Below are 19,013 nucleotides of genomic sequence, written 5' to 3'. Positions count from 1 at the left end.
GCCTCTCCCTCCACCCCACTGTCCCTGTCAAAGGTCCACCCCAAGTGAGAGCCAGAGGATGCCTTCCAAAGGCCCTGCCCCTCTCCCCAGAGGACAGCTTCTGAACACTGATGCCTTCAGAGCGGATGAAGAGCTGTGATTTAAAGACACACAGGCTCCAGGCTTTGCCCACAGGCGGGGTGCCGACACTTGCCTGCGCACTTGTCCCTCTGCTCTGGGACCTTTGCTGTGTCTTGTCTGCTGCTTAATCCTCCCTCCCCCGCTCCTCTTGCTCCCCTCTCTCTGTCTCTGCGGCTCCCCTTAACTGACCATAATGTGAAAACAAAACACATTTCTAGCATTGGTTGTGCCTATTGAACACTGTTACGGTCCTGTTCTTAATTTAGAAACTTAGTGAGTTAAACAAGCTCTATTTTTCTCTTTAAGGGAAAAATAAAGTCAGGCTCTCAGATGTTCCACACAGCATTGTCTGCCCTGGGAGAGTCTGCCTGGCAAGTTCCACCCGTCGCTGGGCCTCAGTTTCCCCATCTGCACAATGAGAGGTTTAGACCAGATCATCCTGGAAGCCTATCTAGCTGCTGGCAGGGGTTGTTTCTGACTTCAGGTCAAGAGCCAAGGGAAGACCCCGGCCTGGCTGGGCAGTCTCTGCACGAGTCATGACCCCACCGCGTGCACGCACGCACTCCCACATGCGACTGTGCAAACACTCCGGGCCCCGCCTGGAAAGAGCCTGCTCCTTGGCCGACGTGCGCACGCCCGCTTCCACGAGAACACGCTCTCGGATCATGCGAAGTTGGAAAATGGGGACCATGCCCCCTCGGGCAAGCGATTACAGATTTAATTAAAAGTGACACAGTAAATAAAAAACATATAAAATGTAATTTGTGTGGGTAGCGAGGGGTGACTGGGGAGGGCGGTGTGGCTCCTGTTTTAATTAGCGTGCCTGCTTGTGATAGTGCCCCTCGACTGGCTCGGGCAGGTGGCCTGTGGAGGGGGCGGGGCGGGGCAGCATCCGCCCGCACCCCCGCCCGAGGCTGCCCAGAAGGGCGGGCTGACCCTAAGCCTCCCTGAGGACCCTGGAGGATTCCCCACATTCTGAAGACTGCCCAGAAGCTCAGGGACCTTTGCCCCAAGATCTGCCATCCAGTGGGCCCCCTAGATTCTGGGACTACCCTGTAGGCACCCCCAGGATCATGTAGAATCAGCAGACCCCAGAGCCTTGAATCCTGCTGCTAGAGCTCCCCATCTGGTGTTTGACTCCTGGCCCCCTCCGCCACACCTCTCAAGACGGTCAGTAAGGCCCTCCTCATGTCTGACCGAAATCCTCCTAGCTGTAGTGACCCGGTTTCCCCACTGTGCTAAACTGTCCCCGGAGCTTGGACTCTCAGCTGCCCTCTACCCACTCCTCCTCCACGCCAAGAACAGGAGGAAGGTGTTACAGGTGGTGTCTGTGTGAGGGGTCGCTCCCTGACCCCCAGCCCTTATGTCCATCTGATGTGGTTGGTGGCTCTGCCACCATTCCCACGTGGCACCAGGGGACGGGGGAGCTGCTTGGGGTGGGCGGGGACTTGGCCCGGCATGTGAGGGCACGGCTGTGGGCATGCGTGTGCAAACAGGAGACCATGCACAAGGTGAGAGGCTCGGGGACCGCCCAGCCACTGTGAGGCTGTGCCCGAGTGGCTTGATGCCTGCGTGTGGGTGAGTCTGAGAGGCGAGCACGGGTGACCTTGGGTAGAGGGGGCTGACAGTAGATGGCTGGGCACCTGGGACCTGGCAGTACCCTGGCGGTAGGCCTTGGCCCAATCACGCTGCACACTCACAGCCTTTGTAGATATCCGTGGGGATCTGCACTGCCGTGTACGAATAGTTGACCTTGTTCTTGAAGTTTGAGTCCTCAACGAAGTCCAGCCTTAGGGTGCTGGCCTTGGAACCCCTCTCCATATCCTCACTCTCAGGGTCATCCTGCAGAAAGGAACCCCCCCCACATGGCAGTGTCAGGGCCAGCAATGGTGGAGTGGGGTCACACAGGCCTGCAGGCAGGGGAGGGCCAGTCTAGGCATAGGGGCATCTCGGAATCAGACTCTTGGAGTCAGAGACCCAGAGAGAGAGAGAGAGATGGTGAGACACAAGGACAGATGGACACTGGGTATGTTCCCCTTATCCAGGAGGCTTGTGACTTCCATCTGCCCCCCGCCCACCTCACCTGCCATTCCCACGTTCGCTAAACCCAGATTCCAAAACCCAAACCAAACCGACCCCTTCCTGACATCTTTGGAAACCAGTTATCAGTGAAGGAGACAAATCTTGGAGCCAGTGAGGAATGGGCTGCAGACCTCTGCCTGAGGACGTGCCTTGTGCAATCACAGGGAGCCTGTCAGCCCTTCCCAGGAGATCTGGGACCCCCACCAGGCCCCGCCCAATCCCTGTACAGAGTTCCTTTGGCAGCAGGGAGAGGCCACTGGCCCCATCTGGGGCAGGGGCACCAACCCCTGCAGCAGCGTGGCTCTAGGGCTGAGCTGGGGAGTCCTGGGGAGAGCCGGGCTGGAGCAGGGGCTAGCACTGAGACCAGTAACCTCTGGGAGGAGGGTCTGTGGCGCCTGCTAGCAGCGGGACTGTAAAAGCCCCCGTGACTTTCTAAAATGGGCTGCAGCTGTCTGACAGGTGCCAATTACTGCATCTCTGGCCAGGCAGGCTGGGCATGCGCTGTGAGCCCCCGCCCACCACCCCAGGCTGGCAGGAGTGGGTCTGCGACGACAGTGTTGATGCCGGAGCCGCGGGGGTGGGGGTGGGGGGTGGACGGGCATGGGTGCAGGTGTGTAAGGGGGAGGGACAGATGGTGGTGGAGTGAAGGGGAGACAAGGAAAAGGCAGGCGGGCCAAGGGGCAGAGCCGGGGCTTGTGTCCTGGGAGGGAGGAGCTAAGCAGCTCCTCCTTCATTGAATCCCCCGCATGCTCCCTCACTGCCTGGCAAGACCTGTTCCCACCCTTGACAAGGCACAACTCATCTCTCCGCTGTGGATGGCACTGTGACAACCGACCCCACCGCTCACCGGGTCCTGGCACACCCCTCGGCTCCCCCTCCAGGCGTTTGCCCAGGCTGCGTCTCGTCAGGGTGATCTGCCTCTCCACCCAGCTGGATGTGCTTGCCCCACCCCGGGAGTGCTCCCGGATGGGGGGACAGTGGCCGGCCTGTGTGGGTGCTGGCACGGCTCCGAAGGGCCTGCAGCAAACTCCTTTTCATCTTTTCAAGAGTGAAATTTATACAGCACAACCCAAGCCATGTGCTGCCCTCCCTCTGTGTCTCCCAGCGTGCGGCCCCTCCACCCACCTCGGCGCACCCTAGGAGGACCCTCTGAAGCTCTTGGTGCCGGGTAAAGCCGGGCGGGCAGCTGCCCCGCAGAGGCCAGAGCAGGGAGCCGCCGCCTCTGAGGCGTGAGCTACTCACGTTCTTCGTTCTTCGAGGAGGAGGGGAGGCTCACGGGAAGAAAGCCCCCGAAATGTCAGCGGCAGATGAAGGGCGCCGGAGAATTTAATCTCCCAACTTTCCCAACTAATGTGACATTTGGATTCCGTTCTGATAAGCTATCAGCTGGCGAACTTTTTCCTTCCTTCTCTTTCCCCCACCCCCACCTTCTGGCTGGTAATTTAAAAGTAAATGGTCTAGAAAGATCTCTAACTGTACCTCTGGCAAAGATTAAAAAAACAATACAACACAACAAGAAGGGGGAGTCAGCAAATGTGTGTGTGCAGAATTTATGCCAGGGCTGGGCTGGGCCGGGTGTCTGGGCTACCTGACCGTGGCCCGGCCCCGCTTGGGGTGATCTTCCTCCTTGGGCTGCCCCTAGTGCCCCAGCAGATGGCCAAGGGGGTGGGGACAGGGAATATGATTTAGCGCTAGGGGCCGGGGGTCCTGGATGCATTGGGGCTGCTGGCGGCTGGTTCCGTGTCCTGGCAGGGGGCTAGGCCCCCTCACAGGCCAAAGAGCCCCTCAGTGGCAGCCCCATGCCCAGGGCTTTGTATGGTGGGCCATCGCAGTCTCCTGGTTTATATTTAATGCACTGATTGCTAAAATTACAGCCCGCTGCTGAGGGGGGTAAGGAATTAGATTCAGGGTCTAATTAAAGGTTCGCTCTTCATTTGAATTTCAGATTCCAGCTTTAATTTTAGCAACTTCTCTGGGAGCCACAGAGGCTCAGCCAAGGGGGAAGCACACCTGCTTTAGCCCACCCACCCCTCCTTCTCAGGGCCCCTGCCTGCCTGTCCTCTCGATGGCTCCCCCAGGCCAGCCTGGCACCGTGGACCCCCTGCAGGGATCCTTTCCTTCCTGCTGACCTTCTGGTGTCACCAGACACAGCCAGCTCCCTGCAGGAGACCCCCCAGGCCGATAGGGAGAAAAAGACTGGATTTTGGGTCTCCTGCACCAGCCAGCACAGGTGGGGCCCCAGAGGCTGAGACGTTGTGACAGCTCTGTTTTCAGAGGAGACAGCTGGGTTCAACTACTTTTGCCTCAAAGGCAGGCAGATGGATTTGGGCCTTGATAGGTCCACTCCGTGTGCCCTGCCCCTTGACACCCTCGTCTCCTCTGGAGGCCCTCACCCACCCAAATGGTCTCTGTCATCTGAAGAACAGGCACAGAGGACCTAGGCTGCCCCTGCAGCTGGGGCGAGACTGACTGAGCATGGAGCCAGGCTGTGGGGTGCTCAGCACACTGAGCTGCTGTTCCCCTCACCACAGGGAAGGGAACCTGCACTGACCTGAAACACCTGACGGCACTGCAGCCTAAATCCTGGCCTTGCCTGCCACCTCCAGGAAGCCCTCCCCGACTGCTCCCTCTCCTCCTTGCTCTCGTACAACTCGGCACCCCTCTCCACACTGGCACCTGAACTGATCTATGGGAGGGAGTCCAAGCGCCTCACTACCCTGCCCATGGCTGGGGTCCAGGCCTGCCCCATACTGTGCAGTGAAGCCGTGCCCCTTAGTCACAGAGACACAGCCCTGGAGGCGTCTGGGCCTCCAGGGTTTGTGGGAGGTGTAGGGTGGGGGTTTGTGCCACCACAGCCCTGCTGGTTTGAGTTCATAATCCGAAAGCAGCATCGAGCCCGACACTCATTTTCCAGCTGAGGCCACTAGCTCAGAGAGGGCCGGTAGCTCTGGCAGCTGCCCCTCCCCCCAGTGTAGGCGGGGGCACTTACCAGCTCAGCATCAGCCTTGGCATCATAGTACACGATGTCTTCCTCCTGGTTGGGGAGAGAGGCCTCAACACTCACAGCCCAAGGTCTCTGGAGGCGCAACCAGGACCCCCGGCCGCAACGCCTGGAACGGCCTCCTCAGGTTCCTCCGGCCAGAGCTGCCACCCAGGGAGGCAGGATGAGTCAGGCCGGGGTGCCCCTCCCCTGGGGGACCAGGGACTGTCCTCAGGGGCTCTTGCTGACTCCAGGGTCTCTGCAGTGGGTCTGAACCAGCCTGTCTGCAGAGACTCTGGCCGAAGCAGAACCAGGGGGAGTGAAGAAGATGGAAAAACAGAGCCGAGTCTGGGCAAGAGTGAAATAATGACTCGACGCTGCATCTTCCAATTTCTTCTATTAAAAAGCCTGCTCATTACGGGCATGTACTTATTAATTATCTGTGATTTGTTGTGAAATGCGAGGGGGTTTGCACAACAGGATCGGGAGAAAACAAAGCCCGGCCCCCGAGCCTGCCTCCCAGCCCTCGGCTGCCCGTGCCCGCCCCGCCCGCCCCGGCCTGGCCAGCCTGCCTGCTGCCTAGGTTCTCGGCCATCTGCGCGTCATAATCACTGGCCACCCGGGGGATCCGTAACACAAACGGGCTAATTTCATGTTTAATGATCTTTAATCAGCACTGAGCATGGCTGACAGAGGCCGCCAGAAGGTGAATCTGGTGCCGTCAATGTGCTACCCGCTCAGGAGGGGCCACCCCACCCCTGCCCTGATGGGTCCCAGGCAGGACATGGAATAGGGCCACTGTGGGAGTCGCCCTCCCCTGGTGCTCCTCAGCCTCGTTTTGTACAGCAAAACCTGGAGCATAGCTCTGGCGGTCCCTCACTCACTGGCCTGTTTCTCAATGGTCTGCAAATGGGGGTGACGACCAAGTGTGACCACAGGTCTGGCCATAAAACAGTAAGCACAGGGCCAGCACATACTCCGTGGTGGGCAGAAGTCATCCTGGCTGCCCCTGGCCCAGGCCTGGCTGGGCCCCATTTGCTGTGTGACCAGTTGCACTGCTCCCTCTCTGAGCTCGGGCTTCTCATGCTTCAAGGGAGGGGCTTGGCTGTGCTGATTGCTCAGGTGCTGAGTCTGAGGCCATGGTTCGAGGTGGTCAAACTGGGGCTTATTGTGGGGAACAGTCGTGGGTTGTTTCCCACCAATGGTCTGGGGGCGGGGAGTCAGGCCACTGGCTGGACACCCGCAGGCACACTGCAAGCGTTCTGGAACACTGACCACACGCCTGGCACCATCTTGGCCTAGACGACAACCTCTTGATGAACGTAAGACTGAAGGCCACTTGATAGTTTCAGTCATCTGAAGTATCTGCTGTGTCTAGCGCTTTGCACACATTGAATCCCGGGTCCTCCCTGACAGCCCTGTGACCCCACCGTACAGACCGGGACACTATGGCAGGGATAAGAGAGGCTTTGCACCCTGGTTCCACCCGCCTTCTGGACCCATCTCCAACCCCTCCCACACTCGTCCACCCACCAGCCCAGAAAGACTGGAGCCCAGGGGGCGGGGCGGGGGCGGGGCGGGGGCGGGGTCCGGGCTCCAGGATGCTCCGCCTTCCCCCGCGCCAGGCTCGGACGGGAGCGCGTAATGAAAGCTGACATTACATCAAACACAATAAAGAGTTTCGGTTGATGAAGATCATTCCTGAACACACAAACCCATTAAACCGAGGGGAAAAAATATCAATTCAACACACTCGCTGGCGAAAAGAAAATGTGATTTGTTATCTGAAAGGGGGTTATAAACACGGCTCTGCCGCGCTCGCCCTCCGCAGCGAGAATGCGCGGCTCTCGGCGGGAGGACTGCAGATTAGCACGGGGCTTCGCCTCCAACCTTTCAAGCAAGACTTTCGCAAGGACAGGAAAGGGCACGGCTGGTGGCCCGGCGCTCTCAAGCCTCCAGGGGCCCTGGGCTCTCTCACAGCCGTGGCCGGCCCTGCGCGCGTCTCCGTCCAGACGCCCCAGTGTTCACGCGGCCACCCCTTTCTCCAGCTGCTCCAGAGACTCCCTTTCTCTCTTTGTCCCGTTTCATGGTTTCGGGGGAGGATCAGAGGTTGGTGGCATCAGGGACACAGGAGGAACGTGGCATACAGGAGGGTTCCGGCCCCCTGCAGACTCGGGGGTGAGGCTCAGGGGTCTTTATGCGGTCCTTGTTCCAGGGGCTGGGGTGCATTTGGGCAGGAGTCCTCCCCATGTCTCCTACCTCGAAGGGCCAGCTGGTGCCCTTCCTTGGTCAAGAGCAGCATTAGCATGGGGTGGTGGAGGACAAGGTCAAATGTGTGAAAGTACATGGTAAACACAGCTGTGGCGGCTACGCTTGACGTGATGTGGAGCCGGGGCCATTGGGGTCAGGGCGGGAGGGCCCCTGGAAAGGCTTGTGTGTGTCTGCTTTGGCCTGCACAGGGCCCAGTGTCTTCCACTGGCACCTGCCTCCGGGCTAGATAAGGAGGCAACATCACTTAGCGATGACACACAGGGGCCTTGGCAAAGGGTCCCGGCCTCGATCCTGACCTGAACACCTGTGCCCTGGGATCTTGAGCAGTGAGTGCAGACCCCAGTGGTCCCACAAAGACTCCCAGAGATCACCCCATCTCACCGATGGGGCGAGGGTGTCTGTGAAATCCTGCAGCCTCAGCGGCAGGACTTCTCATTATGAAATCAGGATGATGCTGCCTCATCTGAGGGTGCTGTGAGGATGGGGAGCTGGGCGTCCCAGGGGAAAGGGCTAACCCTACTCAAGGGGGGAACCCCTTATGTTTTCAACTCCACAGCCCCGGGAGGGGCCTGAATGTGGAAGAAATGCCCTGGGTGGGGTGAAATGGGTGTCATTAAGGTCTGGGGTCCATACCCCAACACCTCCCCTTTGTTTCCTGATATTCTAGGGGCCATTTTCCTCAAACTGGGCAGGGGTGGGGAAATCACCCCCTCTAACTCACACACATGCCCATGCGGGTTTCTGTACATGGATGACACATGAGGGGTGGGGCTGGGGGACACGTATGGCCATTGTACAGATGACACACACATTCTCCTTAGCTGGAGTTGAGCCCGAGAGAGGGCATGAGGGGTGTTGGCAGGTGGGGAACAGGGCGAGGATGTGAGCATGGGGTGAGCATGGGGAGTGGCAGTTTGGTGCCACAGAAGGTGGCTGCCGTGGCCTGGCCAGACCTGACGGCCGCCTGCCCACCAGGCCTCCGAGCAGGGCCCAGGCCAGCGGCCCAGCTACACCAGTGAGGACGCTTGGCCTTCTTGCCCTGGCTCACTGCCAGCTCAGTCCAGCCAAGAGGACTGTTTTCTGAGAGAGCCGTCTGTCGCCGGCTTGGCAGGGAGGCAGGCAGCACGCCTGATGGCTGGGGCAGCCTCAGGCCAGGGAGACCACCGGTCCTGTCCAGCTGGCCCCTCTGGCCTGGCCCAGCCTTTACAGCCCTCCCTTTAGGTCCCCAGGCAAAGCGACTTCTCCCATCAGAGTCCCCAGGATAGGACTGTGACTCTCCCATCAGAGTCCCTGGGGTAGGACTGTGACTCTCCCATCAGAGTCCCTGGGGTAGGACTGTGACTCTCCCATCAGAGTCCCCGGGATAGGACTGTGTCTCTCCCATCAGAGTCCCTGGGGTAGGACTGTGTCTCTCCCATCAGAGTCCCCGGGATAGGACTGTGTCTCTCCCATCAGAGTCCCCAGGATAGGACTGTGACTCTCCCATCAGAGTCCCCAGGGTAGGACTGTGTCTCTCCCATCAGAGTCCCCAGGATAGGACTGTGACTCTCCCATCAGAGTCCCCAGGGTAGGACTGCTTTCTCCATTAGACTCCCAGGGCAGGGCTTTGTCCTGCCGGTCCTGATGTTGGCATTGAGGGCCTGGGGAATCAATCGCCTCTCCTGCCTCTGCCACCCATGCCCTGGCTCCGTTCATTCCTGGTGGTGGTTTAGATGGCACATAATGCTGGCGCAGTCGGGTGCTGGTGCCAGGCGCAGTGTCCGGCAGGTGGGCCATCTTTATCTACCCTAAGTGTTACGGGCACCAGAGCACCTGCTGCCCGTCTGCAAGGGCCATGGGCAGTGCTGCCTGCTAACAAGGGCCACGGTTTCCTTGGTGGCCAAGGCTGTGGCTACCGGTTCCCTGCCCCTGCTACAGCGAGGTGTGTGAGGTCATGACCTGGGAGGAGGAGGGAGAGCAGCAGGGCTTCAATCCGGACATCTTGCTCTTGCTATCCGTTCCAGCTCTGACTCTGCAGGCTCCAGGACCCCCAAAACCCCCGAGCTGGTTTGGATGGGTGTGCGTGTGTGTGGATGTGAGTACGCCACTGTCCGTTTCTCAGAGGTCTGCATGCAGACCTATTGTGTGCTGTTGACACAGGGAGGGCCACGCCCTGTTAATCATGCAGCGAATTCCAGTCTGGCCCCACGGTGCCATCCTCCTCATCTCAGAGGTAAGAAGACCGAGGCCTGGCTACTCCTGGTCACTCTGTCCACAGGGCACTTGGCCGAGCACATAGACAGGTGATGAACAGCACTGAGCTAGGCTCAATTGCTTCTGGCCTAGAGGAGCTGCGGGTGGGGCAGACAGACCAGCCCACAGGGACGCTGGCCTGGGGCAGCCTGCCCTGGGGACCATCTGTGACAGAGGTACCAAAGGTGGGTGCTATGGGCAGTGGGGGCCAATCCTAGGGCTGGGACCAGAAAGAGGAGCCTTAGGAAGTTAACTGGAGAGGGAGAGGCATTGGCCTCCGAGGAGAAGGGAAGGGCGTTCCCGGGGGAAGGCCCGGCCTGTGCAAAGGGCGTGAGTTTGACGCTGGGGTTGTGGCTCAGGCCAGGGGCCCCTCCTGATTGCTGAGGAGGAACATGGCTCCTTATCTGTCACTTCCTGAAGGTTGTTGGGAAGGACTTGGTTTCAAGGGTGAGTGGAGTGCCCACAAGGGACAAAAACACCATCCCTTCCCCAGCTGCAAGTCATCCCCGAATCCCCCCTGGCGCGGATAGTCCCCACTTGCGGCCGCTGCCAGCTCTCCCCAGCAGGCTAGGCAGGGCTGGCAGCGTGTCACCTAATGAGCCCACCATTAGCACTGGTGCCTTTCGGCCTGGCAGCTGGGGCAGCTGCAGAGCTTCTGGGGAAGAGCAGGGGTGACTACTGCTCCACCATGCCCAAGGGACCAGTGGGAGGAGAGACAGACAGACAGCAGACTGATAAACTGGGGGTCATGGTGAGCACTGGCAGATAAGGCTGGGCCCAGCTGGCCCTGTGGTCACACCCACAGCTGGAAGAATCTCAGGTCAAGCGCGAGGGAGGGGACCAGTCAGAACCTGCTCCTGCCTCATCTTGGGACAGAAGCACCTGGGTCTATGGGCCGGTGTGGCCAAGAGATGCACCTGCACTGGCCCTGACTTGGTACCCACATGGCCCAAGGTGTGGGCCGACCCCTCCACCTACCATGTCTGCGATGACAGGCAGTGCCAACACCAGCCAGTCCTTCGCCAAATGGGGAAACTGAGGCCCAGAGAGGGGTGAGCCCTCGCTGGGTCGCACAGGGACTGTGACCCAGTGTGCGGGGAGCGGGTCCTCAAGTAGCACCTGTCTTACCAGCCCCTGGGTGCCCCTGAGACCTTGGCCCTCCTTCCTTGCAGGCCTTGGGAACCATCTGCTTTCCCCATGAGAGGGGTGCTCACTCTGGCCTGGGGTAAGCTGCTCCTGCCTTAGATAGTAGCTGAAAACTAGGGGCCAGGGACCTGGCAGGGTGACCCTTGGAGTCGGGAAGAGAATAGCAGTTTGGGGCTGAGGCAGCCTCTCTGTCTTCCTGTTTGGAGCCTGGACTGGGAGGCAGAGAAAGCCAGGCCGGGGGCGGGTCTTTTCATTGTTTCTCCTGATTCCTCCACTCACTCTCCTGTGCCCGCTCTGCACACCTGCCCTGGCGGGGAGGGGAGGAAGCAGGTACGGCAGGAACAAAGGAACGGCCTTAGTCCCCTGGCTTACTGCTCAAAGGAGGAGGGGCTGATGGGCTATCGCTGGGAAGGGAGATGGGCTTCCAGGAGGAACGGAGGAAATTCGGTCCCGAGATGAGGAGTGGGCCTGAGTGAGGTGCTCAGTGCGGCTGGAGCACAGGAAGCGGGGTGGGGAGGTGAGCTTGGCAAGGAGGCAGGGACAGCCAGATGCTGGGGTCTCGGGGGCAGGCTCAGGGCTGTTTGCAGTGGGGGTGTGGTCTGAGCGGCCAATGAGTCCAAGTAGCTGCCGCCATGTGTATTTCTGATCAAGGGGCTGAGAAGTCGGGGGCTCCAGTGACGGGGGGCGGGGGGGGTGCTGGAATGAGGAGGGAGAAAAGGGCAGTTCTGAGCCCCTGGAAGGTGGGGGGTGGTCCAGGGAGTCACTAGCTCATTTATGTGCTCACTGTGAAAAATTCGTTCATTACCCCAAACCCACGTGAGCTCCTTGAGGGTAGCACCCAGCACCCATCAGGGCAGCCAGGGAAGAATGCCATGGTGTGGGCAAGGTGGGGTGGGTCTCAGGGTGTCTGGCGGGATGGGGACCAGGGAGCAGGAGGAGGTTTAGGGAGCCTGGATCATAGGCATGAACACCCTGGCGCCTGACAGCCTGGCCGTGAATCTCTGCTACCAACATGTAACCTCGGGTAGGTCTAACCACTCTGTGCAGGATAATGATCCCACCTGCTTCCCAGATGGGCCAGGTCCAGTGCTGGAGTGAGCCAAGGGCCTGCCCCACTCCCACCCTCCTTATGGCTACCAGGGGGCAGCTCTTGGTGCCTCTCTCGGTGTTTAGCATAGAGACCACTAGGAGGCGTGGCCCAGATGCCCGAACAGCTATGGAGGACATAGAAAGCCCTGCCAGCTGTTTTGGTCCCCAAGGGTTCCCATCTTCGGCATTGGAGGTTCCCTGAGTCTGGGAGGAGCCCTGCCTCAGTCTCCTGGCTTACTGCGACCCCCTGAGATGCTGGCCTGACAGAGGGCTGCTGGTATATCTGGCCCAGATCAAACACAGCTGCCTGAATTTGTGAGGGCCACTTAGGTGTGAGGCTGGGGGTCAGTGAGGCTCTCCTTCCCTCCCCCACATTCTGGGCCCTTCTGCTCTCAAGAAGAGTACCGCTACCAGCTTCTCGCACCCCCACACCCTCGGGGCCTGGGCTCTGACTGAGCACCACCGGTGGAAAGAAAGCCTGGTCCCCAATCCCAGCCTCAGGGCCTCCTGGAAGACAGGCCGCTGCTCAGGGAAGTCCTGGGAGCGGGTTAGGGACCCTTATCCCAGAGTCTCTTCCAGGTCAGTGTATTAAAGTCAGAATCGAGGGGCTTCTTTGCCCTGGAGGCTTGCTAAGGAGTCTGGCACCTTCTTAACCACCCACTTAGGGAGCATCACTTCAGAGCAAACTTCACAGGGGACTCCACAGCTCCTCTGGAATGGAATGACAGGTTCGTATCTATACTCTGTGTCCCCGCACCAAGGAGAGCCTCAAACGTCTGTTGAATGCTGGGCAGAGCTCCCGGCTCCACCCCACAGAGCCCTTGGTGCCCCTCCAGTGGGTGTGGGCAGGCTCCCGCCTCGCTGCATTCACAGCCACCCTTGCTAGGGGTGGGCAGGTCTTAGGGCTGGGGAGGGCACTGTTCGTACCTTGATGTTGTCCTGCCAGCGGTGAGCTTTCTGGAAGTTCTCTGCAGCATCGGCCAGTCTCTGAGGAACAGAGCACAGGAAGGTCAGAGGCTGAGGGAGGCCCGTGCTCAGCCCAAAGCTTTCTCCATCCCCAGCACCCCCAGGGACCAGGCTGGCTCAGGGACTTCCTCCCTGCACCCTGCCAGAATCCTAGACATTCTCCAGCTTGCTGTGGGGCCCTTCCCCCACCTACAGTTGGGTTCACACCGTAAAGGTGATACCTGCACAAAATAACCCAAGTGGTATCTCCATGGGACTCCCGGTACTTCAGCCCAGCCACACTCCTGCCCACAGAATGGCAGGGGATCCCCAGAACAGAGCAGGCTCCAGGACCTGGAGTCAAGCCCCAATGCCATTCTCTACCTGCTACAAACCGGTGTCACCCCAGCACCAAGAAGAAGGCCCTTCCCAGCGAAGGGTAAACTGCCACAAGGGGCAGAGTGCCTCGGTGACGTGCCTGTGTTCCCAGCTCACTCAGGGCCCACGGCCCTTCTCTGCCCACCCAGGCCCACCACCGCCGATCCCATCCCGGCTTCCCGAGGCCCTTCCCTACAAGGCTCTCCAAGCCTTTTGTCCACATGAGCCCAGCCCTTCCTTTGGGGCTGGCTCCTGAGGCCTTCTCCATCCAGCCCCCCTTGAGAACAGCTGTATGTCTGCCATCTGCACTCCTGGCACCACGCCATGCTGATGTGTGGGGACATGGCAGCACCGGCCTGGCCCTCTCACAGTCCAGAGCAGGAAACAGATATGGAACCGGGTAGAACATGCAGGGCAGGAATAGCTGAGGTGCTTCTAGAAAGCTCAGTGCTGTGGGAACTTGGGATGTCAGGGAAGGCTTCCTGGAGGAGGGGCTGAGCTGCCTAGAGATTGTTATTGTGAACCTCCACGGACCCTGTCCTTCCAGGAAGTCTTGGGGCTCCTGAAGAGGGCCCTCTGGGGCCTCCCACAGAACTGAATGCAGTGAAGTCTTGCTAATCATAATGATCACTGTCACTACAAACTAGTCACTTACTGCGTGCCAAACCCTCCCTCCGGCCAGCAACACACCGTGTGTACCTGCCACCGTTCCCAACGTGCCTGATGTCCCCTTAGATAAGGATACCGAGGCATGGAGATGGAGAGCAGCCTGCCCAAGGTCACAGAGTGAGTCTGGGCTGCACTGGGGCCCTGAGCCTGGCTCTCGGCACTGCGTTTGCCTTGCCCAGCCCATGACCAAGAACTGAGGGCGCATTCCACAGGGCCCACCATGCCTGGTGAGCGACACTGTGGCTCTTTCAGGAAAAGAGGCTCTGGTCTCCCACTCCGGCCTCACTCCATTCCATGCGCGGAGCAGTAGCGTCCTGTCTCCTGGCCTCCAGCCCTGCCTCAGAAGGCCCTGGCTTCTTGGTGCTCAGGACACACACCCTTATCCATCAGTCCAGGCCTGCTGGGCCATGGGGGCCGTACAGGTGAGGTTCTAACAAAGCCTGGCATCTGCCCACCATGGGAAACGGGAGTCAGGACTCGGGAGACCAGCTTTTCCTCCCTCCCAGCGTGGAACAGTGTGGGGGGCATGGTGGGACTCCTTGCAGAGGTGCGGCCTCCTCTCTCTGGGGCAGGATGTCATGCCTGGTGGTTAGAGGACCTGTCCACAGCCACCCCCACTCCTGCTGGGCCTGGCTTCCCCTCCTCCTCAGGCCGAGAGAACTGGATGCTGGAAGGCCTATGAGGCTGGGGGTCCTGGGGGCAGGGCAGGGAAGTCCCTCTTGAAGTCAAACCCCTCGCTTCACAATACTGAGCCCCTCCTGGCCTCCACTGCCCTCTCCTGCTACCCCGCCTACCTTTTTTTGTCAGTTCCAGCCTCTGCCAACCTGTTACTGCTTGGGTGGCCCCACCCGCCTTATCCAGCCTCAGGGACCACAGGCCTCTCTACAACCAGATACCTCCATGTCCTGCCTCCAATCCTGGCCCTTCCTGGGGTGACCCTCAGGCCCACCAGAGCCCACACTTGGAATATGCCCATCCGCCTTGGAACCACTGCCCCCTACATCCGGCCCTTGGTGTCAAACCACCTACCGTTGTCCCCAGCACAGGCTCTGTCCCCCCTCAGGCTCCTGCGTCCTCTCTTGCCCTTTGTCATCTATTCTCCTCATGGCACCTAGAGCCTTAAAATATGGATCCGAGTGTGTGGCCTCTCCCTGACCCCAAGCCCTCAGCAGCTCCCTATGGCTCTGTGTCTGAAAGGCAAAGCTTTCCGGAGGCCCCGGGGGTTCACCTGTGCCCGACTCCCACCCCTCTCTTTACGTGGGGGGGCGGGGCTCCTTTCCACCTAAACCACAACCCCCCAGGGGCAGTGAGGCTCCTGAGTCACGAGCCTGCAGTACCCTTCCGCAGAGGACATTACCGTGTGACACATGTGGTTAACACTTGTCAGTACTGCTAACTGAGCATCTATTATGCAAGCTCAGCACCTGGCCTGGTTGAGAGAGGGAGAAGCCTTGGGAGCAGCCCCTGGGGCTGCACCTCATACGGGGAGCCTTGGCCAATACTGCACGCGCCCCCTTCCTTATCCCCTCAGGGCTGGGCTCTGACCCTGGGATTCACAGGCCCCAGGAACACGGGGGCTGCCGCCCCTCCAGCTCCCTGGCCTAGCAGCCAAGGGGAGGGAGCCCCAGGGAGCGAGGGCCCCAACCCCCAGCCTCCTTGAACTCATGGAGTCTGCAGGCTCCAAGGCCCGGGTCAGCCCGCTGACTCGTGAATAACGGAGTTGCAATAGCCACAGTGAAAGGATTACTTTTAATCCTCAGTAACGATCAAGCCATTATTATTTTTTCGGTGTTACAGATCAATCAGTCCATCCCCGGGCGCTGGACGTGTGCAAACTGCTAAACACAGGCCTGGTGGTGCGGGAGGGAGGGCCGGGCAGCTGAGTGGCGGTGGAGTGGGCAGGCTGTGGCTGCCTGGGTCCTGTCAGGCTTGAGGACAGAGTGAGGGAGGACTGGGACCACCCACCGGCACACCTGAGGGACCTCAGGCGGGGATCAGAGGCTGGACCCTGGCCTTGGACTGGGTTCCAATCCTGGCTGCCCTGAGCAAGTGGCTTCCCCCGCCCTCAGTTTCCTGCTCATAAATTAGAGATGGTAACTGTACCCATGCAGAGGGTAGATTCTTGGCAGCCCCCTTGCTCCAGCTTCCAGAAGCCACTCACAGGGTGTGGTCCCCCGGGGTTTCTGTGGCTGGCTCTAAGCATGCAGGTCTCCTGCCCACCTCTGGGCCTTCCCGTTACCCACTTTTTCTGCCTGGGATGTGCTCCCTGCCATCTCAGTCAGCCCTACCAGACTCTGTCACCTCCCCTGGAAGCCTTCCTTTGCCCCTGCCAGTCCCCTCCCCGCTGGCAACGCTCAGAGCCTTGGGCTCCTGTCTGCACAGAGCCCACAGCAGTCAGGCCCGTCTGGGGCTGGCTCGCAGCCCCACCCCCACCCTGCCCCTAGGTTCGTCTTCCTCAAGCTTTTCTCCCATCTCTTAGAGGTCCTCCTGATGGCCCAGGGGTGGGCAGGATGGGGAAGGAAACTGAGGCTCAGAGGTGAAGGGACAACCCACCAAGAACCCCGGCAGGGCAGGGGCAGAGGTGGGGCCACGGCTTGGTCCTGTCTCCAGGCCTCGCCTGTCTGGGGGGTACGCTCTGATCTCATCCCTGACCGGAGCGCCTGTTCCCCTGGGACCAGCTCCCTGCTCAGGCTTGTTCTCGGAGCCACCTGCAGGCTCTGGCCCTCCTGCTGCCAGGTCCTGCACGTTCTGTCCCCTCCTGTGCATTCTCGCCCAGACTCCTCCAGCCCGGCTCACGCCCTCAGCCTTGAGGTGTTCGCTTAGACCTCATCCTCCTCCTAACCACTCCTTGACCCCTGCCAAGCCCCCATCCGTCCCCACCACGGCACCCAGAGAACCCTATAGTAACCTGGCCCCTGACACGTAGTAGGTGCACAACGACCATCTGCTAAATCAAGGTCAGAGTGGCTCTGAACCTGGGTAGAGGCTGTGAGCTGTGTGGCCCCAGGTGTATGGTTTAACTTCTCTGAGCCTCTTTTCCGCATCACATCCTGGAGAGTCAGGGCTGCTACGAAAGTAATGTGGTTACGAAGTCGCTGATGGTGGCTTGCCTGACCTGCGATGTCCCCATCAGGGCCCAGGTGTTGGCGGGAACTGCGGTGGGACTGCTGAGCGGGGCTGCTCACGGCCAAGTCCATCACAGTAACAGCGGGCATTTCAGAGGCAATTATCAGAGTTTCACTTAACAATCAATTTCCCTCAGCTCCCGAAACTGTTCTTACAGGAAAAGGCAAGGAAGAGGAGGACTGGCGGTGTGCTGGGCTGGGGACAGAGCCCCCCTAGGGAGGAGCCTCCACCTTACCTTCCAATTTCACAGTTAAATGTCTTTCAATTGCCCTGGAGCCGACAGATGAACTGAGATAAGGGACCTGGGCTGTGGTGGGGTACCCCTCGGAGGCAACTCAGAGAGGAGAGGGCACCACTGCATGCTGGGAGGGGCGGGGCTTGAGTGTCGGGGTGCTGGAGCCCTCAAGCCAAGCTTCTTCATCCTTTTTGAGGGCCTGCTCCTCCCCGCAAGGCTGGGTGCTCCCACTTCTCCTGGGCCTCTTCCCCTCACCCCCCTCACCGGGGAGCCCCTCCTCTCAGTGCTGGCCCAGTCCAAAAGGGTCTGGAAGCAGCTGCCCATCAAATAGGATTTGTTCTGTGCAGCCCAGAGGGAAGACTGTTCGAGTTTTTTGGTCTTAATTAGTCATAGCTACTCCCTCTTCCAAGAGGATGAGAGGTTTTGGATAAAAGGCCCTGAACTTGTGGGGCATAGGATATTGAGATCTGGGCCACCGGAGGCTGAGCCCAGTGGAAGCTGTGATAGCGGGGCTCTGAGTCGGAGGCAGCAAAGTCCCGGCACTCAACCCCAAGAACACTGCCAGAGGGTGGCGAGAAAGGTAACGATGGCAGGATGATACTAGATACTGCCCCTGGCACCTACCTTGGGCCAAGTCCTCACGGACTGGCACATTAATCCAACCACACGTAGGAAGACTGTGCCTCTTCCTCACCCTCCCCGCCCGCCCCTAGCCAGACCCCTCAGTCTGTAAAGAGGTGGATCTTCTCTTTACAGATGAGGGGACTGAGGTTCAGAGCATTACTGTCACTGCCCCAGGTCCCTAGTGAGGAAGTGGTGGAGAGGACATCAAACTCAGGTCAACCAGTGAACATCCCAAGGCAGGGCCAGGTCTGGCCAGGTGGAGGAGTCTGGCTGCTTGGGCTCAGGTGACCCTCACCTGCCCCCCAGAGTGGCTCCTCTCCCCTTCCCCCAGGAGAGGGGATCAGTGACCCAGATGCTGCTCTGAACACACCCCCCAACCTTATTGTCCCTGGGCCCAGACCCCGGGAGGGGGCTAAGCACCAGGGCGCCCAGCAGTCCCTGCCCCACCCAGCAGTGGCGCCCTTGCTGCCCTGTTTTCCCTGCCCGCCTTCGGGCCCTGTATTAGCTCTGTATGGTGCACTGATAGATACTAAATACAGATTTCCAATTTTCAGAGCTGTTATGGTCTAATGAGTAAATAATATACATATTTAAAACTGTCTAAAAACATATCTGCATAATTAAAATATCTGCATAATAATGAAGCAAGGTGCAGCTCAGTAAGGAGGGAGCTGGAACCCCAGGGCTGACAGTAGGAGCGGCCACGCAGGCAGCGCGGGGGTCCTGGCCCTGTGGTCTCTCCTTCCTGCTACCGTGGCCTGAGTGGGCATTTGTCTATCGCTTGCTCCAAGGAGGTACGTCTGCAGTCAGGGACCAGGAGAACCCTAACTTGGCCTCATCCTTGCACGACTTATGGCCTGGGGGAGGTGCATGGGGACAGTCCTGCCGCAAGGGCTGCCTTGATAACCCTTTGACTGCCACCATCCATGGCACATAATGTGCTCAGAGCTTTACGGGGCAACCTCACGCCCCATGACCTTCTGAGGGCAGGTCCTGTCCTGATGCCCCATTTTGCCAGGTTCCGACGGGTGAGGAGCAGTACACCAGCATGGACGGGCAGCGCGGGCTGACCAGGACCCGTGTCCTAGGACGCACGGCAGGTGATGGAGATGCCGG

General features: G+C 59.6%; 1 protein-coding gene across 1 annotated transcript in view; it reads right to left on the bottom strand.

The window, feature by feature from the left end:
• The window catches only part of CACNA2D2 (calcium voltage-gated channel auxiliary subunit alpha2delta 2), a 156,056-nt gene that overhangs the window by 17,175 nt on the left and 119,868 nt on the right, over positions 1–19,013 (bottom strand). The window contains exons 4-6 of the mRNA XM_011364753.1: positions 12,848–12,907; positions 5,192–5,236; positions 1,821–1,962 (exon numbers count right to left, since the gene is read on the bottom strand). Of these exons, the coding sequence (XP_011363055.1) occupies positions 1,821–1,962; positions 5,192–5,236; positions 12,848–12,907 (247 nt within the window). The remainder of the gene's footprint in view (positions 1–1,820; positions 1,963–5,191; positions 5,237–12,847; positions 12,908–19,013) is intronic.

The sequence above is a fragment of the Pteropus vampyrus genome, unplaced genomic scaffold (genome assembly GCF_000151845.1).
Source record: "Pteropus vampyrus isolate Shadow unplaced genomic scaffold, Pvam_2.0 Scaffold100, whole genome shotgun sequence".
NCBI lineage: Eukaryota > Metazoa > Chordata > Mammalia > Chiroptera > Pteropodidae > Pteropus > Pteropus vampyrus.
The sequence above is the reverse complement of the archived record's forward strand: the minus strand, read 5'-3'. Positions and strand labels throughout refer to the sequence as shown.